A 21046-nucleotide genomic window follows, 5' to 3' on the forward strand; every position below is an offset into this window, starting at 1 on the left:
CCATGATCTCTGACACCTATACATATATACACACACACAGACACACATGCACAATCTGCTCGTGCTGTGCAACAAGGACACTGTTGACAAGTAAAGACTAAAGACAGCTCGTAGGTCTTTGGACCAAAAAGTTGAATGCCACTCAGTAGAATGCATTTCTCAGCCAAGGCCCATCAGTCTCCTTGAGTTCAATCAAGCTGCACCACATTTCACACACTCAGAGTTATCAGCTCAAAAGAAATGTCTGAAATTTTCATCAAGACCAATGACTTATTTTCTGAGAAATCAACAAAAATTTAAATAAAAATAAAAAAAATAACTGCATTTGTGCCAAACTTTTATGGGCTCTTCTCTGACCACATCCTTCCGACGGGTTCCAATCAGTTTTTTTTTGTGTGTATAATGTTGCTTATCAACAAATTAAGATACAAACCAACCAACAAACAAACAGACAGCGGTGGAAACACAACCTCTTTGGCGGAAGGTAAAAAAAAAAATGACAGTCTAGCACAGCCCTGTGTTATTATTACATCTAATTACATGTTTTAAAAATGTCTGCATCATTGCACAACGAATCCATCATAATTACAATACTTTCCTGAGAACCTCAATTGATTTTGTTTACCAGGAGGCCGTGTTCATGGGCAACGGGGAGCAGTACATCTGGAAGCCTCCGGAGGACGATGACATCATCACCTTGCACCCACCTCCACTCCGTGGCGAGAACGGGCAGGGGCACCCATCTCCCCCAACTGCAAAGGAGGTAGTGCGTGTGTGTGTGTGTGTGTGTGTGTGTGTGTGGGGGGGGGGGGGGGGTGGTGGTCTGGATAGTTGGTAGGAAGGGGGAACCCCTCCACAGGGGGAGCGGAAGGACAACAGGCAGACAGAAAGACGCACATGTCTCTGATTTGTGACTGCTGTGTTTACTGAGCGCGGGGGGGGGGGGGGGGGGGGGATTTGATTGGGCACGCCGTCATGCTGCCGCTGCCCTTTGACCTGCCTGTCATATGAGGTTTTTGCTTCCACCAGTGGTTTCGTTACATCGATCCATGCACTCCCAACCCCCCTGCCTGAACCCTGACCCCAATCTCCCAGCGACCACCCCCCCATCCGGCTCAACTGTAAATCACAATGCCAGATCAGACATCACTATCACCTGCTGCCGAATAATCACACCACTTTGCATTCACTCGTTTAGGGGTTCGCTGTTTAATCTCCTGGGCGCATGCAGACAGAACGTGATGAGCTCTACATGTATATATGTGGTGATAGTGGGGGGGGAAGCCTCCACTCACCAATCATGTCACAAGCACATGAGCTTCCAAACACAGCAACCCCACTCAATCTCTCTCTCTCAATCCCCCTTTGTTCCCTCTCTTCTGGACAGTAACTCTTGTGGTGTATTTATGATTGAAGTTTAACTCTGGATTTTGTGACTTCACACAGTTTGGGATTATTGATATAAAAAAATATAATTTTGATGCATCTATTCAGGGAGACATGTTGGAGTGAAGTAAGTTGTATGAAGTTTTAAGCTGCTGGTAACTTTCTTGTTTAAAACAGAGTTGAACCAGAAAGTTCAGGAAGCTGCTGTATGTGGAGATTAAAGGGTTAAGTCTCGGCTGTTTGACTCAATAGTTAAACTACTCCTCTGCAAGTCAGACTGGTACACAGAGCAGCTGGCCTTGACTGCGTTCTGCAATCGCTCTCCCAATTTATTTTTATTTCCCTCTAACTTTCAGTCCAAGTTTTTTCTTCTTTTTAAAAACTTTTTCTCTTCCTTATTTGCTGTGTTTTTCCACTGTTTAGTTTGTTGTTGCCCTAACATGCCCATATACTTTGTATCCTCTGGAGGTTGTCAGTTGCAGCCGTCAAAAGGTGTTGAGATTCCACTCCCACCTAAATCTCCTCCTCTCCTCTGGCGCCCTCTCCTTCTGCTCCACTCCCTTTGTGGCTATTAGGAGGCGCTGCCTTCCCCGACCAATCACGCTGCACAGAGCATGTCTTACCGGATGAGTATCAACTGCTCGCAGACCGCTTGGAAACTTGCACCATATTTGCTGTTCAGAAAGTTGATCACACAAAGATGCATCGCTTATGAATACTTTTGTGTTTCCATGGATAATCGCTGTGTGCAGAAATTAAAAAGGAATTTCCAAAGTCTGGGCAGAGTTAAAGCAGCATCAGCCGAGACTTAACGGAGAGAAGAGCAGGCTGAGGGGAGAAGAAAAGAAAACATACAGTGCACAGGCTTCCTCAACAGCTGCAGCCCAGTTTTGAAATCCCCATCAACTTGTGACTTCCTTCCTCTGCTGCACAGAGCTGCAAATTCTGTGTGCTCAGATGCACCCACACTCGCGCAATTGCACATATGCGCGTGCACGCACACACACTCACACACACACAATGCACATTGTGTGCACACACTTGTAGCATACGCCAGGGTCTTTGTTTATCCAAAAAGGTCACACAAGAGATTTGTGGGGGCAGGGTATCCGCGTCGCTGGAGGTTTGTCAGAGACGGAAAGAGAGAGATATCCACAATTAAAGTCTAAGCGTTTTTCACTTTAATCACATTTCCTGATGTAATGTTTCTCTTTTGGAGGATTTAAGACACAAAGGCTCCATGAAAGTAAAGGCAAGGCGAGCACACAAACTCAAAGAGTTTTGTCCATTGTATGTGTGCTCTCAGGTTTCAGTTTTTTTGGAGCAGAAGAGAAATCTATGCGTGAGTGTGTGTGTGAAAAAGAGAGAGAGAGAGAGAGAGAGAGAGAGAGAGAGAGAGAGAGAGAGAGAGAGAGAGAGAGAGAGAGAGAGAGAGAGTGAGCTTGAGAGTGAGAGTGAGAGAGAGTTTGCATAGCCGGTGTTTCTCAGGGCAGAGCTGTTAGTCTGGGTGTGAACACGGAAGGTAAACATGACCATGTCCCACAATCCTCTGCTCCTCGGCTCTCCTCGTGGAATTTTGACACAGAAATGCCAGAGGTCACAGCGCTGGTTTATCCGAATTCTCTAAAAGCTCTACACTGTAAAAAGCGCACACTTGAAAGGAAAAGACACAGAGACACTGTATTTACAGACTCATTCATACACCTGCATTGAACACAAGTACATTTGCCTCATTCAGAGCAAAGTCCATTAATGAACAACAGAGTCTTTTTCCCTCTGCGAGCTGGCTATCATCCAGATCTTTCACACCATACCCTGCTGTTCTCTTGCCAAAGCAGTTGTGGTGAAATTTTAACAGGTCCGTCCACTGCAAAGCTAACTTTGTCTCTGTGCCTAGACCTCAACGGACTGATAACACAGTTTACTCTGTCTTATCCTACCCCGTCAAAATAGGTCAGGTTACAGCACAGAGCAAGCTCTGTCAACACATGTGCAAACTACTGTGCACACCCACACAATCCATGCTCACACACCAAATTAAGAGCATCATATGTTTACTCTCATGTTAACATATTGTTCCTTTTGACGGTTTATAGGTGTTTTAAATGTAGAAATGTGCACATAGTCTACTTTCAGCAAATTCAGAAACATGAGACTGAAGGTGGGAAAGAGTGATACTGTGCTGTATAACTTCACTTATGGAAACAAGTCCATGAATTGAGCAGAGTTACAGTCACCTTCTATTTCAAGTACTGTCGCCCATACACTGAAGGACATAGCTGGACTGTAGTTCAGTGCCATTAACTGACACCATACTCTCCTCTTGTCTTCTGTGTGCCCTCAGATTGCAGACACCTACTCCATTGTGTGTAAATCCCAGAAGAAGAAAGCTCCTATGGAAAACAACGGAGCTAAGACCCTCCCGCGCTCCTTCGGTGGGGATAGGGGAAACCGGGGTCGAGGCAGAGGAGTCCAGGGGCCGGCACGTTCCCAAGAGGAGCCCTGCTATGAGTCGGTTGGAGACAGGTCCTGGTCCACATGCGCAATGGCCGAGTCTGACCCCGCGTACGCTACCATCGACAGCCACCGGAAACGTGAGCAGGGGGGAACCAATAACGGCACACCAGGGGGCAGTGCCACTCTGAAGAGAAAGAAGCAGGTGCCGCCACCACCGCCGCCGCCACTGCCGCCGCAGCTTCCGCTTCCGCAGCAACAACAACAACAACAACAACAACAACAACAACAACAGGAGCAGCAGCCGCAACAACAGGCAGCACCAGCGGCACCTCAGGGCTCAGGACCCGCCGCCCCGCCTGCTAGAGGCCTGCCTGGTGGGGAAAACTTCTATGAGAGCATCAGTGATGTGAAACAAGGGGGCAACAGCGCCAGCACCACCACCATCTTCACCTTCAATGATGGGATGGAGATGTACGTCACTGGCCTGTAGCTTGCTGACAGTCAGAAGAGCCCCAGAAGCCTGAGGGCTTGATAGAACATACAAGTTCTATCAAGCCCTCCTGAGTCAGGAACGGGACCCTGTTCACCTGCCAGCAGGTTACTGTACATAGATACAAAGCCCTCTATAGACAAACAACATGAGGATTCCATTTTTGTGTTGACATCAGGTATAAACAGGGTCTTAATCCAGGTTCAGACTTCCTTTGATTGGTCTGCATTTCAGAACCAGCCTAAGCCTAGTCCAGCCCAAATATGGACCAAAATCATTTGAACAACCAAGAAAAAAAACAAAGAAAAGAAAACTGGAATTAACTGTACAACTTAAACCTACTGTCACTGACCATACTCACCTGTCTGTGCATCATTTTCCATAATATCTTTATTTTTATAAGAACACCGTACTCTTTAAAGAGTATGTGATGAAATTCACAACATGAGAGAAAAAAAAAACACTTTAAAATATGTATAACTAAAGAAATGTGCATGCATTGGGCAAACTCGAACACAACTGGACATAAAGTGTAGTAGCAAGGAGCCTGGATGTATTAAGAGTGTAAGGCACAATGATAGCTATTGTCACCCATAATCACACACAACCACAAGCACACACACACACACACACACACAAAGACACACACCCATAGGCCTCATCTTGGTGAGGCTTATGTAATATAAGCAGATGGATGTTAGAGAGATTTGCTGTGCTTAGCTCTCACTAAGCAAACATCTGAAACAGGTTCTCGGTGCACAGTGGCCTATTGCCTGGCCGACTGCATTGTGGTGCCTTGTTCAAACATAGCCCACATAATTTGTAGTTCTCCTTAAGCAAAGAGGCCAGTAAAGCCTTTTGTCACAGTTACACAAATTACCTTCAGCGTGCCCTACATGTATTAGCAATTACCAATAACAGCCCTTGTGATATATATGACAAGGGACTTCTTGCGCAATAAAGGTCATTATGAGATTAGTTAACAATCGGTGCTCAGATTTGACAAACATCTGTAGCCAGAGGCATGATGACACACCTCAGCACACACCCACACGGATACACTCAGACTTGGCGGAGTCATACAGGGTAAAGTGATCAGGTCAGGGGCATCGAGTGGGTGACAGATTTCACAATGTGAGATGTTTACTGTATTACTGGGGTCAACTGAGAGAAGAATATTAAGAGCTACAAATAAATAAGGAAGTGAAAGTGTCCAAAATAGCACAGGATGTTTCATGCCATGCAGTTAATATGTCATAACATTTTGGCTTGGTTTCAGGACCATTTTAATTTTGCACTAGTCAGCTGCAGGACTGGTTTGCCTAATCGTGCATTAGTGTGCTTTAAAGGGTGTTTCCAAAACGCCGTCCTGATTCTCTCCCATGGTCTCAAGACAGAACCAGAGTGGCCCTGCAGCTCACCAGACTTAAGTCTGATGGTTGAAACAGCAACAGAAGCCTCGGGCTCCAAGAAAAATAAAGAGCTGGCCACGAAAATTGCCAGCGAGTGTCCTTTGGAAGGTTGCCCCTCGCCCTATCCCCCACCCTCGTCTCCAGCCTCTGAGTTCTCTCCCATTGTAAACTATGTCTTTCCCATGTAGATTTGGGGATCATTAAAGCAGCGGAAGAAAACAAAACATTAGAGCCTTAATAACTGGGCATAAAGATAAGAGTTGGAGAGGGATACAAACTGCTCACAGGCTGAGAGACGGAGGCCACGTTAGAATGAGCTCCCTGAGACAAACATGAGAAAACAAAGAAAAAACGGGTTTTAAAATGTTAGTAGCATACGCTCACAAATGCTACTGTGTCTGAAAGTATGTAAAAATAATTGCACTCTGTATTTTATGCACTGTTTCTTTTTTTTCTTACCTACTGAAAATACCATTGGTTAAATAGCTCATGCCACTGCCATAAAAACAGTATGTTTATGTTGTTGGTGCAATTTTTTCTGCTTGATCAAAAAAGTGCATGCTTTGATATATGGAGATGAAAACAAATATTGTGGTACTTAATTGATCTCTTGTTCGTTGAACTTTTCTGTTGTACTTTTTTGCCGCGTGATGCAAAGCAGCATTCTACTTTCTCTTTTTTTCAAAGCATCAACTCGGAAGAAGAGAGAAGAGAACGAGAGAGAGAGAGAGCGAGAGAGACAGCACAGAGAGTTTATGGCAGAGAATTGTTTATCCTCCCCTCTGGTGGAGCAAGACAGAGCGATGGAGGTGGGGGAGGGAGATGAAGAACAGCTAGTGTGGAGTTGGATGAGGATCGCTGCAAATGGACATGGATCCAAAGGACCCGCCTCCTCCCCATAGCGTGTGTACACTCATACACTGGCAGGCAGGCAGGCAGGCGCACACACACACACACACACACACACACACACACACACACACACACACACACACACACACACACACACACACACACACACACACACACACACACACACACACACACACACACACACACACACACACACACACATTGAGCCATGTGCGTTTTCAGTTTGGGGAAGAAGCACATTTTGCTTCCACTTGGTCGACCCTTGCATACACTCCTCCCCCGGCTGTGTTCAGCCTCCAGTAACCGACACAGGCCTCTCTCTTCTCTGCTCCACCTCGCTCCCTCGCTGTGCAGGGGAGTGGCGTTTGATGTCCAGTTCTGAGGGACTCTGGGGAGTGATATGAGGGAGGGGGGATATTGGGAGGGGGTGGAGACAGAGGCTGTGGGTCAGGCTAACCCCACGTCTGATATGAACGATGCAACAGCAGCTCAACCACTGTCTGATATGAGAAATGGCTAACAGCTGAGACGCTTAACAAGCTCTGTTGAGGCTGCCTTTAGACAACGCTGGCAGGAAATCACTATCACACTTAATCCTTCTCCTCTGGCTGTCACTTTACGCGTCACCTTTTCTTTATCCTAAAAGAAAGCACTGATCTGATATATTTTTTGCTGAGCACTGTCACACGCCGATCAAGACGGACGATCATTGCACAATCAAATACAGTATGATGATGTAAATGTGTAAAAAATACTCTGTTGCTGTCCTGATGTTGTTCCAATGTGACATACAGTATACAGTATATTTGTTGAAAAAAAGATGGTTATCACAGACACAATGTACTTTGTGGATGCAAAGTGTTTCATGCTTTCGATGCAGATACAGATGCTGTTTGTTAATCGTCTTCAGCTATAACTATGGGCCAATACTGCTGTGACAGCTGTAGCCAATGTTGTATGTACTTAAAGCACAGGGTTTAGTCTAAAAATAGCAAATATAATAAAAAAAATATAGTGACAGTGCAGATATGCAAAAGATTGTAATGTTTTATATTAACCTTCATAAAATATTTAAGTGAGTTTTTACTTTTCTAATAAAGTGGCACATTATAACGCGTCTCTGTCTTTTGCCTGTGGTGTTATTGCTTCATGCACTTTATTATACCAGGTTAAATCTCTGGAGCAGCCTCACAGCAATAACTGTAGCTTACAATAAATTCATTTTGCAGTAAAATGTGTTTGTGTAGTATTAAGCAATAAACTTTAAGGGGCTCTGCAGGCATTTTAGAAATAGGTTATATTGAGAGACAGGGAAACAAACACTGATATACTGCATCTCTCAAAAATAAAACGTGCTTGATGTTCATAAAGTCCATCTTACCAAGACTAGATCAAGCAAGTTGTTACAAAATTATATTAAATATCAAGTATATGCATCTAATGTAAGCAGGAACAGTTCTGCCAAACAAATACTATGCAATGAGACTACATTCTTCACTGTGTATCTACATGGTACTGAAAAATATATTCCCCCATTTTCATATTCAAATATTATCTTTTGCACTGCAAGGAAATAAAAAAGCAAAGTGTCTCTTATTGTGTCCACTTTATAACGCAAAATCAAGTCACAAAGTAGACCTCAAAGATGGCTTGGATGCAAATCAATAACCCACTGTAGCATGACAGTCTCCGTGTTTATTGCAGTGTAATTGTCTTGGGTTCATTATTTAGTACAGGGGTTCATGTTATTGTCAGCGGTGGAAGTACATGTATTACGTTTGGAGGTACTGGTACTTTCCCCTGAATATTTATATTTTGTGCTACTTCACTACATGTCAGAGGCAAATATTGTATTTTTACTCCAATACATTCCTTTCATTACTTTCCATTTCTAGATTTTACATCTCATATGCGATCGGTTCAAAAATAGGATGCAACAGTTGAAACAACAGTCAAATCAAAACACAGAAATGGCTCAATGTACTTTTAACACTGGGGCCATTTTTGAAACAACTGGAAGCCAATTTACTCATCATACTTCAATTTAATGAAAGTTCAACGCTAATACTTTCGTTTTCCTTGTAATTTAACGTTTATATACCGTGATATCATAATTTGTACCCAAGCAGAAGATCTTGGCTTCTAACACCACTGCTAGTGTTTGCAGACGCCATCATGTTAATGTTTACACGATGACAACTGGGGTTTTAAGACACGTCCCATAATAGATTCAGTTTAGAAACTTCTGCTGGAGTAAACAATCGGCCTCAGGAGGTTCGCTGCCTCGATAATAACACGCTTGCACAGTTTGGTTCGTGCAATAACACTAGCACGGCTCGCTAGATCACCATCTGCAGGCGGGTAAATGCGCAGTTGCCGCCGGGGCCTGGCGGCTGCAGGCGCTCAGGTCTCAGGTCTTTGCCACAGACACCGGCCGGTAAACTGCAGGGCACGCCCCCCTCCCGTCCTTCCACCCACATCACTCGGATTAAAAAACACAGTGATTGACGCGGCGGCGGCAGCCAATCAGGGCCCGCCTAGCCGGGGAAGCGTGCCAGAATGTGATGTTTATGCGCACGGCGGACAAATGGGAGCGAGGCAGAGGGGGGCGTGGCGTGGGTTTGGAGGAAAGAGGCAAAACAATCTTGAATCGTCCGGACCGGGCGGCAGCTGGAGATCCTGCTGGAGGCGGCGGTGGGAAAAAAACGAAAACTTTGCATGTAGAGTAGAAAGTTTAAGAGTCGGATCCAGTCGAGACAACCCCGATAAATGTATCAGACTCCAGCAATTTGCACTAAAACCTATAGAAAGCTGGTTTTCTTTCTTTAGTCTCCACTCGCCCCCCGCTCTGAAGAAGAAGAAAAAAAGGCAAATGGATTCCAGATACATTTCGGAGAAGTCTTCGGTTGGGACGAGGGTCGGCGGCGGCGTCGGAGCGGACTTCAACTGCCGGGCAGGCCGCTCCGTGCTCCGCGACGCCCGGGTCCTCGCGGCGGAGAAGAGGGGCGTAATGCCGGTGTTCACGCGCGGGCCCGTCCTCTACAAATTCGTAATGGACGTCAGCTCGGCGGAGGTGAAAAGTGGAAAAACCCCCGCGGAAGGGAGCGCACCGGCTCCGGGTGCTCGGATAATGTTCGACGCGGAAAAAGTAAGTGACGTTCGGTCGTGTTTTCAGTGTGTGTGTGTGACTCCCGTCAAGTGTCAACAAACACAACATGTACCGTGACGCTGTGCACCGGGAAGTTTGACAGCTTATAATGAGACGTGTGTCACTCGCCGCTCCGCACCGTGTTGTGTTGTGTGTTCTTTACCGGACTCAACAACTCTCCACCCTCCTCGGCAAAGTGTCGGTCATTTCACCGACTGCCGTCTGCGCTCGCTCGCGAACGAGTACGTCGCATCCAGACGGATTAAATGGCGGCGGCTCGTTCTGTGTGCAAAAGTTTAGCAGAAAGGGGGGAAGGGACTTTCAAACTAGCGGCCAAGCAGCTCCCTCCCACCGGCAAGTTCAGGGTGGAGCTACAGCAGAGGCGTTGTTAGGATGGGAGGGGGGGCAGTCCAGCCCTGCCAAGCCCAGAAATCTCAACACGTCCACCCCACTTTTCAAAATAAACAACATATAAGACTCACAACATCCACATCATCATCCACTTCTGCGGCTTTTTCAACACATTCTTTCTACTCAATCCATTTAATATCCTCACTGGTGATTTCTACAGTTATATACATTTGTAAATGGTCTGTATTTATATATCGCTTTTCCAGTCTTAATGACAACTCTAAGTGATTTCCACACTTGCACCCATGCACTTTTACTATGAGGTTCAGCATCTTGCCCAAGACTGGGATGGAACCGCTGACCTTCTGGTTAGAGGATGACCGCTCTACCCACTCAGCCACAGCCACCCGGTCTACTTCCAAAAATGTTTGACAACCTCTGATCGGCCATCTGCAAAATGCAGATGACCCAGCCAGTCAACACTACTCTGCACATTTTCTCTGTGTCCGTAATTATGTGATTGTCAAAGGATTGTGAGGTATGACAACAACGTCAGCCAGTGGAAAGTCCCGCAATAAATTTGCGGTGTTGATTGTGCAAATAGATGTGCAGTAAAAACAGACTGCAAAAGAAGCTAACAAAATAAACACAATCACTATGTGCAAATAGAGTGAAGCTGCAGTGCAGCAGGACAACAAGCTGAGCAAGGGCGGACATTAACATTTAATTACTATGCAGATGTGATGGATTTGTGACCAGAGGACAATAGTGCAATGGAGCAGGTTGCAAAGATGTAGGAACCAATATGGATTATTAATTTACAAGCATGTTGAAGGACCATCTTTAAATGCACAGATAAACTTGTTGCTCTTATTTTCATTTGTTCCTGCTGCCAGTTTTGAAAATTGACCAACGCTGGTCTCATGGCATTGTCTTCTATTGTGAGACAAGGGCTCTTTTTGAACTGTGACAAATTTGAACTGTGACAAATGCTCAGTCTGTCCTTTCTGATCTGATGCTCTCCTCTTCTTGTTAAGGTCTGTTGGTGTCTTATCTGTCTGTCGCTCTCCTCATCTCTTCTCCTCTCTCCTGCTCCAAAAAAGATACAATCAAACGTATGCCAACATAAATCAAAATACATCTCTCATATTAAATGTGACAATTACTTCTTAAACATATTGTATTAATCAATTTATTTCATTAATAGACTTAAAGAATTATTTGAACACATCGATCAATATCACATTGTGCAAACTATTAATACCTTAATCCGGCCAAAAACGTGCAAAATGGTCATCAATACTAATTATTCCATATGTTTTGATAGTTACATAACACAACAGTACTGGGTGGCCAATACAGGCGGGTTATCAATACAGCAACACATGCACATTTAGTTGCTGCACAATTTTCCTCCAGTGGATTATGTGATCTGATAATATCTACATCTACCACAACATCATCCAACCTCATCCCTTGCGCTTTGCACTTCTGTTGCTTTTTCAACATCAACCTCTCAGATTCGTTCTACTCTAACCATTAAATATATATGATGGTGATTTACATAGATTTACATAGTTTACTAGTTATTCAAGACTACTTGATGTGTTTGCTGTCATAAACGTTTGACAACCTCTGAGGTGGAATAGCTAGCTTGCTAAAGAGCACAAGTTTGCTTACAAAACGCACAAAGTTTGCAGTCTGCTTGAGCCAAGCTATGGGAAGTAGATCAGCTGCTTGATTGAAACGCAGATGACCCAAAATCTATGAGCAGTAATCCGAGAACGTTCTCTCTGGTTCTCCTTTTCATATGTGACTTAAGATCTATGTTTTTCAGCTTCTGAACTTATGCTTGCTAATAACAAGCAAACCTGATATGTGCTACTGATACTGAACTTAAAAAAATGTGTAGATGGACAACAGGAAAATAAATAGGTATTTATTAGGTCCAATAACAGGACTGTGCTTCTTTTACATGCAAGACATACAGCCATGAATTTTGCAAGCATGTAGTTCAGATCAAACTGAAGAATGGGTTTGACGTTGGTCAGGTGCGACCAAAAATGTAAATTTACGGTATTACCAGACCTAATGTTTCTGATGGATATGCATGCTGATATATCAGTCTTGAAATGATAGACTGACTGTAACTTTTATTATTTTCATTTTCTAGACTGGTCTTGGGGATCATAAAGACACTGGCTCCACTGGGATCTTGAAGAGGGCCAGTCCCACTCACTGCCCTGGCATCAACGGTCTTTTACAAGGTGGCTTCAAACATCTGGACATCAGCAACCCGTGGAAACAGGCAGAGCTGGCCAACAGCTTCAGGGCAGCACAAGTGCAAAACGCACCACCGGCAGAAAGACAACCGCTCCCTTCCTCCCACATCCCTGTCCCCAGAAACAGGTACAGAGAGGCCATTAATCATCTTAAACCCCCATTGTATCTTTTTCTTTGGTTTATTTGTGTTTTATCGGTGTTGAGAGAGAAAAGACATCGCCTTTAAGTATTGCGGTCATTTCATGGGTTTCTAACATTACCGTGGCATTTAACCATGAGGTTTGGGCAAAAGTATAATCACCCTAGTGAACTCTGGAGCACATAGTTATCTACCAGACCTATCTGTTTGTGCATAGCTCTAGTTTCTATTCAGCCCAGTCCAGGAGCTAATTTGCCTCTGACTTTGTGGTGTTAAAAACAATCAACATTTTCATGCTCAACTCCGACCCTGTGTTCTATAACCGAGTCCTGACTGGAAGTGGAATGCACCCTCTAGCTGCAACAGCACAGTGGTTGGGTTATGAATGGTGTGGGGGCGTACTGGTCAACTGACCACATGTTTGGTATTCTATCCAGAATAGTTACGAAATATGCCCTAAGCGAGCCAGACCTGGAGATGAGGGTCACGATTTCCCAATCGCTTGACAGAAGGAAAAGAGAGCAAAGGAATGAGATAGTAACAAGATGTTTGTGATTAGCATTTATAGATCAGTTTACTGTGTTTCGGATGGTTTTCACTAATCAAGCATCTCAGGGTTTTGCTTGCATTATATTCTGTCCTTGTTTACCCTCTTATCACAGGCCATGCTAGCGTATGTCTCAGCGTGAAGTGCTCTCTGCATGTCAGGCAGGAAGATGAAGATTGTTGTGCGTTTTGCTTGATGTGTCTTGCTTCAGTGCAGGGAACTGAACCTTTGTTTTTAAAGATTCACACAGGCACATTTTTGCTCAGGAAATTCTTTAATCATCCTTTGGCAAACATCCATGCACAGTTGCAGAGTTTCACACAGAGCAAGCAGAAAATGCATCCAGGGACAAGCCCACTGTACTGATAAGTGATTATGTAACAGGGAAGAGGACTGGGAGAGGCTGCGGGCGGTGCCTAAGCCTTTTTTTTTACACTGCCATTGGTTACTGTCTGAATCAAGTTGGTGCTTATACACATTAAGCAACAGCACTTATACGTTAACCAAATACCAGGGACAGTTCTCTCTACAATCTCAGCAGCCCTTTATTGAATAGGCATTCAACATTCTATCCTTTTTTCTAATCCACAGTATGTGATTGTTTCAAAGTATGTTTGGATATAAAAATTTAAAATGCAGATAGATGGTAAGCTGATTACAGTGCAGTTCAAGAAAACAGTCTAGTTTATCATAGGTTGATCATTGCCTCCTTTCCTTCCTTCTATCTTCATCATGTGAACTTCACGTGCCACTGGTCATGTATGATGTGAGGGAGTGCCTCTGGGAAGCGCGCAAGACTGAACACGCTTTTAAACTAAATTGTGGTGAATGTATGATGTCACAAAACCCTCAGAACCAATCAGAATGAACACAGGAGAAAGGAGCTCTTGGGTCAAACCCACACTGCCCTCACCTGAGCGGCTTTAACCTGATATTTAACATCTCTATTCCACAGCATGTTGACGCCTATCTCAGCACACTGCTACAGCTATAATGAGCTCTGCGTTGACATTACACAGCTGCTAAAGGAGATTGCATAACATTATATAACAGTGTGGTCATGTCTGCCCGGCCTCGCTGCTGCTCCATTGGTCTTTCATATTAAGTAGCTGTCTTTAACCTGCTCAAATTGGCTTTTGTTTTGCAGTTGGTGACAAGAGGCCCCGCTCTCCTCTTTCACCATAAAACAATCCACTTTTCTTTTAACCCTGAATCAGTTTTCGGTTTAAACCATTTTAACACAATATTCAGTTGATCGGATGAACTTTCAAAAGCTTATCCCAGCTCTGTCTATTAAAATACAACTACATGTGGCGCTCATCAGAAATTATAAAAGCCGTTTGGCCAGGCACTGTACAACATAAACTTACTGACAGTAATTGGATATGACCGGAGTGCAACAGTTTCACCAAGTTTCGGTCGCACAACACTAATACACTTTTGAACTGCAGCGTGATGCAACGTTTTTTTAAGTAATGGTCACAGTGGCGAGGCTGCACTTACCGCCACAGTGAGTTTGCACATCTCCACGTGCGGGTGTGACTAATTGTGCGTTTGCTGCACTCTGTGCCCTACTTTAGTTAATGCCAACAAACCCATTAATTTTCATTTGTCCCCCCGCACCTTAGGCAATACCTCCGTTGTGTTATCTTCTTAAGTTTCTTTACAGAGACCAAAGCTATAAAGCCTATGTGTTTTCCACTGTCTCACTTAAGGTGTTGTTTGTCAGGTACGACTTTCAGTGCATTCACACCTTGCCTTGCAAATGCTGCAAAGTAGGTCACTATCTTTTAGGCAAACATGGGCAAAGCTCTGAGATGAGGAAAGAGGAGGAACCTAGATATTTGCTCTCTCACACTTGTGCATATTCATCCAAATACATTCAAACATACACATATATATATTTACACTCGTACCCATCTTATCAACTTTGCCCCTGTTTGTGTCTTTCTCTCTCCTTCCCTCATCCTGTTAAAGTCCTTCTTTCACTCACACCCTCATAGTGGAGCTCGTTCTACCTGTCAATACTCATCAGATTAGGATCCAGGGCACTGATAACAGGACAAAGCACAGTGTGAAGGGACCGAAGAACGAGGTCTGACGAAATGAAGCGGGGAGGGGGTATTTTGTATTGATGTGAAACGCTTTTCTTTCTTATCTGTCCTTGGTCAGGTACACTGTCACCACAGTAGGATAACATGAATAGAAAACACTGAGTCTGCATAAACAGGACACCAGAGAAAAAACAACTGCAGGGGGGTTGGTGGGTGGGTGTTGGTAGGGGTGGGAATGACAGCTCTGTTTTTTAACATAATTACCGGCCAGTCGTCCACTCAGACTGCTCAGAGTCATCGGAAGGGCTTAGACCAAGCTAGGCAGTTCATTGACCACCTCTCCGTCCTCCTTCGACCACCCCACCACCAATCCTCTTCTCCCATAGGAGACATTGCAGCCGGTTGTTGAAAGTCAGAGTCAAGAGGAGCAGCCACCCGCCCCCACTCTTGTCTGGGATGTTTAACCCACATCCACATCCACACTCCAGAGTCGAGCACTCCTCTCTCAGGTGGTTAATCTCGTTGATATTTTTTCATATCAATAATATTTTCCTCTTTCTGTTTTCATCTTAGTCTTATAATTAGTTTAGCAAAACTCTGAATTTCATGCAGCCATTTCTACACTTTCTTGCTGCCCTTTCCCCCCCCTTCCAGACCATAACAGGTTAAGGCTCTTGCACTGACACAAGCAGGGGTGAAAGGTCAATGAATAGAGTTATGCAAAGGGGGTTGGTGGCGGTAAGGATTCTGTGCGGGTCAGATCAGGACATGAGCAGGCATCTGGCACGTCTGCTAGGTCAGCCTCAGGATCTGGGTTAGGTGCTAGTGTAGACAATTTATAACCACAGATGATTATAGCAGACATATAATCACTTAACCTTAGCTTTACTGGAACCTGATTTATGGAGAAGTGAGGATCTAGTGTCAAAGCATTTTTTCCTGTTTGATCTGTGTTTTGCAGCTTTGCACCAGGCTCTGAATCTCTCACAGAAATGAGGGCCTCTGGGAGAAGCTCTCTCTCTCTCTCTCTCTCTCTCTCTCTCTCTCTCTCTCTCTCTCTCTCTCTCTCTCTCTCTCTCTCTCTCTCTCTCCCTCCCTCTCTCTGCCTGTGTGAGTCAATGCCCTAATGAGACATTAATCATCTGCTGTTATGCAGGGAAGACGAACCAAGGCAAAATCAATTTCATAAGTGAAGAGTGGAGTAGGAGGCCATGAAAGAATGTTATCTGCAAACCTTCTGCTCCATTGCAAAAGTAGATAGACAAGATTAAAAGTGGATTGATTGTATGTGTATTCTTATTCCTCACATACTTTTTCCACATCCAGTCGTGTATCTGTCGGTTGTTTATCTGTCCTCAAGCACGGGGCCATAGGGACACAGCGAAAGAAATAAAATCATATCAAGAGGGAAGGAGAGTCCTGTGACGCAGCTCTGGCTCCGCTGCTGCAAAATGCTTTAGCGCTTGCTCACTCACACTAATAGAGCCTTACATAAGGCCCCCTGTTCTGCCTCAGCAGCATTCAAAGATACCCCAGTCAACCGTCTTTCTTCAATCAGTCTTTCTGTTCTTCTACCCAGCTCCTCATACCAACAGCTGCTGCTCTGAGGCTTGCCCCTCTGCTCACGAGCTCCTCCAAACCATCTCAGCTTTCATTATACTCCTCCTACAAAGTTTCTGGATCTGCAACTCTCGTCACTCCCTCGGTAACCCTCCCTCTCTGTCCGTGAGTTATAGACATGCTATAAACGTGTCAAAAGAGTTCCTCAGTGAAGTCCGAGTTTACTTTGACATTGTTGTTTACAAAGCTTTCTCCATAGTGAGGCACGGACCACAGTATAATACAAAATTGATCCATGGTCAGAAGGTTTTTGCCTTTTCCTCATTTTGTGAAATGTCCCCGTCTCCCTTTTTTATGTGTGGTATCTGTTCCATACATCCCATTTTCTGTTTCTCTTGGCCTTTTGCCCTCTTCTCCTTTGTCTGAAAGACACATGCTAAATCCTTCTCAATTCCAAAGGAGATGAAGTCCTCTGAACAATGCCAACTCCCAACTCTCAAACTCCCTCTCTGCCAGAAAAGATTATTCCATACTGCTCTAGAAAATAAGTTCCATTCCTATCTGTGTGATGTATTTATCTTTCTTTTATTCTCAACCAGCCATAAACACACATCTTCAGTGTGTATGTTATAGTGTTTAATTTCCATTAGTTTAAAGTAACTGTGTTCATTCACAAGGCAGGAAAATCATGGCATAGTCATCACAAGAATGTTCACTATGTTTCTATTGGCACTGAAACCGCAGATTCTCAGACATTACACTCACAGGCCAAGGGTTGATTTTCGGTTTGAAATATTTCTTCACTCCTGAGCAAGTTCCACGTGTTTTTTTCTTCCTTAAAATTAAACAGAAAATAATACAATAATATACTTTAACTGTACATTATAACAGTACATTTATAATTGTGGCCAATTTTACTTTACCTCTCACAATAGCAGATTACAACACGGTAGGAACATGTTCTGAATCCACTGGGCAAAGGCAGCAGTGCAGTTGCAAATGGCCTCCAAAAGCGGATCCTTGGTGGCGAAGAGTTTGCTTTTTAAACTCTTTTCAAAATGTCTTGTACGCTCTTAGTTTAATGGGGTTTGCTTTGTCCTGCGCTCAATCCCTGCACTTATAAATATCCTCACACACAAACACAAACGGTGTCTTGCGCAACTCTGTCATAAGTCATCACGCTCCGCTAACGACAGGCAGGGAAATTCAGTCCAGACTGCAAAGAGAAAGAAGTCTGAGAAACCGCTAATACTTTGTACAGAGCAGCACTGAGTGGCTGACGTCTGTTTTAATGCAGGTACTTTGCTTTTGTATCACTTCTCAGCATTGAGTTGAATATATTTGATCTTTTCTTTCTTATAGGTGACGTATTTTAATTATAATCCTTTATGGCCATTCAGACCCCTAACATTTAACCATTGTTTGATTTTAGGTAGTTTGTTTATCATTTTGGAAAAATTACATCAGACTTGAGTTCCCCTCTTATTTCCTGTGCGAGACTATTTCCCCTCATCTCCCCTTTGCTGTGTCTGTGACCAATGAATTAAGGAACATGGCTTCCTTCACGTCACTATTGCAATATGAGGGACATGAAAATTACAGTGCTTTCTGACTGCTTCCTGAGGAGCATCACATCTTCATGATCTCACTTGTAATCAAAGGATTATCGACTGCCCTGTCCTTTAGCTCGGCTGTGGAAGGAGAGCCGCACTGAACTTCTGAAATCCCCATTGATTTCTTGTTGACACAGTTTAGTGATGTGGGCCTGCAAGGAACTGGGTTAATCAAAGTGTGAATGAAAACCCAAAGCACAGCATATATTCAGTGGCTAGCTCCTTCATTCAAATATTCAGCTTGAAATAAAGTAGTTTTAAACAACATGCCGCACCCAGACTTCTAATACCAGTGGGCCCAGGTCAGACAAATACTCTGCCGGTGTCTTCAAGTGTGTGGGTGTAGATATGTACGACTTTAACAATAGAGCGGTGAGGGCCAGGAAAATGACGTGTCCTTGTGCTGTCTAACAAAGCTGCTGGTAGACAAAATGAGCAATTAAGGAGCTGTGGAGGTGAACAGATTGTGTTTTCCCATTTCCCCCCCTGCTTTTTCTTTTCTTTTTCACCTACTTGCACACACAAGCTAAATTCTGTAGCCATTGTGAGGTAGTCAGGCTTCATTTGACACTGATGTGCTAATAATGCTGCTCTCCATCAAAGTGTTGGCTATACCGTGCCGAGCCTGTCAGCAATATTTGCACACACGCATATGCACAAAGTCACACACCCCTCAATTACACATGAAAGATGATCTTTATGAACTTTGATATCTGATGTTCATTCGCCATATGTGAGCTAAAATTAGGATGTGAATAGTATCTTACATACAGTTATTCACTTTGATTCTTTCCCACCTTGTGAATATTGCTAGCACTACTTTCTAGTGTAAGATCAATGAGCAGATGAACAAATGGAGGTGAGATATATCATCTTTTGATGTTTTTTTTTTTTTTGCAGCTCTAATTTTGATTAAGTCTTTCATTTTACTTAATGTTAAAAAAGACATTTAACACTCATACCTAGTCTGTATGACTCTTAAAAAGTAGTTTTGGCTAAGATAAGTTTCTTTCCGCCGAGCAGTCTCTTAAAAGAGGAGCCGACACGCCCCTGGACGCCTGTGACTGCTGCCAAGATAACGTGGAGATTTCCGGCCTGGGGAGAGGTGAAAGTATCCACGCTTAATTTGAGTGGTGGCGGCTTCCAGCACCAACATGCCACCGCACAAAGCACTGAGTGTGTGAAGCTGTTCCGTCAGGTGCAGAACCCTGATCACTTCCCAAGTAACCCCAAGAACTCTTGTAGCTGTTCCAGGGCATGGGTGTACTCTGAGATTTTCACTATCTGGTCATTTTCACTCTCCTCTGATGGACTGTGTTTCCACCTACACTTGGTTTTCACCCAGAAATGCAAATGTTCACTTATTTTTTTCTTCTTGTTCTGCCCCAATCTGGTTTGGACCAAGAATCAACACCATGGTCACTATATATATATACAGACTTGTGTTTACACCGTGTTTTGTTCACCATAATTACATCGTGAGGAAACGACGGAAGAATGAGAGCGGGAGAGACAGAGAGGAAGAGGAATAGAAAGGATAACACCAGTAAATGTAACATTTCCTGACTGTAATTTCCCTCAAATTATCACCAGTTTTGTCGCATCATATCCCATTTTAAGAATGTCAGTCTTTAAAAACACAGGTTGGCTCTGTTAAAAATATATATTTTTATTTTGACTTACCTTCGGTGCTTTTCTTTCATTTAGTCTGAAGGAAACACCACAGGAAGAAGTCCCTCATAAACATGTTGTTCATCACAACCCCACCCTGTTCCTTTAGATTAAACAGTGTACTATTAACATATGGCACACGTTGCACAGTTACAGGAAATGTGATCAAGATGTTGGTTGTAGCAAATGGACAATAACTAAGTGACCACAATGTTGCCCTGTACGACCGTCAGACCAAGAGCAGAGGGGGAAAAGAAGGATGTGGAACCAGGGGATAAGTAAGGTCATCACTCTATAGGGGAACACGGGTGTGCTGTACATCTTGTATATGTAAAGCTGCGCAGCTGTTTCGGTCTGCGGGGGTGGCATGCCAGATACCGTACATTTGACCAGATTTATTACGAGAAGAAAGTGCACTACAGGGTACTTTATGTTCCAAGTACGTCTGTGCGCCTGTGAGTGTGTGGATGAATGCGGTGTAGCGGTATAGTGATATTTTTTACGCTGGATCTGATTTAAGCTTCGGTAGCTTCACACAAGGCTCCTGTCTAGTCTCCAAACAGCCTTTAAACCTTTAAAACTGTAACGGCCCCGATTGGCGGCTTTTTATCTGCTGATAAGATTAATAAAGTTCAGTTATTAAAGCGACACTACGTAACTTTTGCAGAGCAACAGCAACCTCTGCAGTCGTGAATGCTTATTAATTCTGCTGTGTTGTGGTTTTCCTGTGCAGAAAACAAAGTCCATCAATCTCTCGACTGTGTAGTCCACACCCTGTGTGGAATTCTGGATATTTTAAGTGTCTTCACCCAAGACATGACATGATTTAAAGTCAAACAACACCGTCATTTTAAGCTGCAGACTATCACTCTGTTTGGCACATCTGGCAAGAGGTGGAACCCACACACCAAAGTCACATAGTGCAAGAAGTGTGGAGTGGGACAGAAAGAGGCAACAATCTCCCTATAACAAGTCAGATGACATGAAAAAAAGAATTTGAAGCTGCTATTTTAAGGTGAAATCTTTGTCTCCTGTTGGTTTAATTTAACTCGATTACTAAAT

At 43.8% G+C, this 21046-nt stretch overlaps 2 protein-coding genes across 6 annotated transcripts in view; both read left to right on the forward strand.

The window, feature by feature from the left end:
• LOC128442528 (WAS/WASL-interacting protein family member 1) overlaps positions 1-7735 on the forward strand; it is a 40717-nt gene extending 32982 nt beyond the window's left edge. For all 4 annotated transcript variants that reach the window (XM_053425019.1, XM_053425022.1, XM_053425021.1 and 1 more), the window contains exons 8-9: positions 629-763; positions 3731-7735. In XM_053425019.1, coding sequence (XP_053280994.1) covers positions 629-763; positions 3731-4333 — 738 coding nt within the window. In that variant the 3' untranslated portion in view covers positions 4334-7735. The remainder of the gene's footprint in view (positions 1-628; positions 764-3730) is intronic.
• Positions 7736-9217: 1482 nt separating this feature from the next.
• slc2a4rg (SLC2A4 regulator) overlaps positions 9218-21046 on the forward strand; it is a 36929-nt gene continuing 25100 nt past the window's right edge. For both annotated transcript variants that reach the window (XM_053425023.1, XM_053425024.1), the window contains exons 1-2: positions 9218-9766; positions 12291-12526. In XM_053425023.1, the coding sequence (XP_053280998.1) occupies positions 9491-9766; positions 12291-12526 (512 nt within the window). In that variant the 5' untranslated portion in view covers positions 9218-9490. The remainder of the gene's footprint in view (positions 9767-12290; positions 12527-21046) is intronic.

The sequence above is a fragment of the Pleuronectes platessa genome, chromosome 6 (genome assembly GCF_947347685.1).
Source record: "Pleuronectes platessa chromosome 6, fPlePla1.1, whole genome shotgun sequence".
NCBI lineage: Eukaryota > Metazoa > Chordata > Actinopteri > Pleuronectiformes > Pleuronectidae > Pleuronectes > Pleuronectes platessa.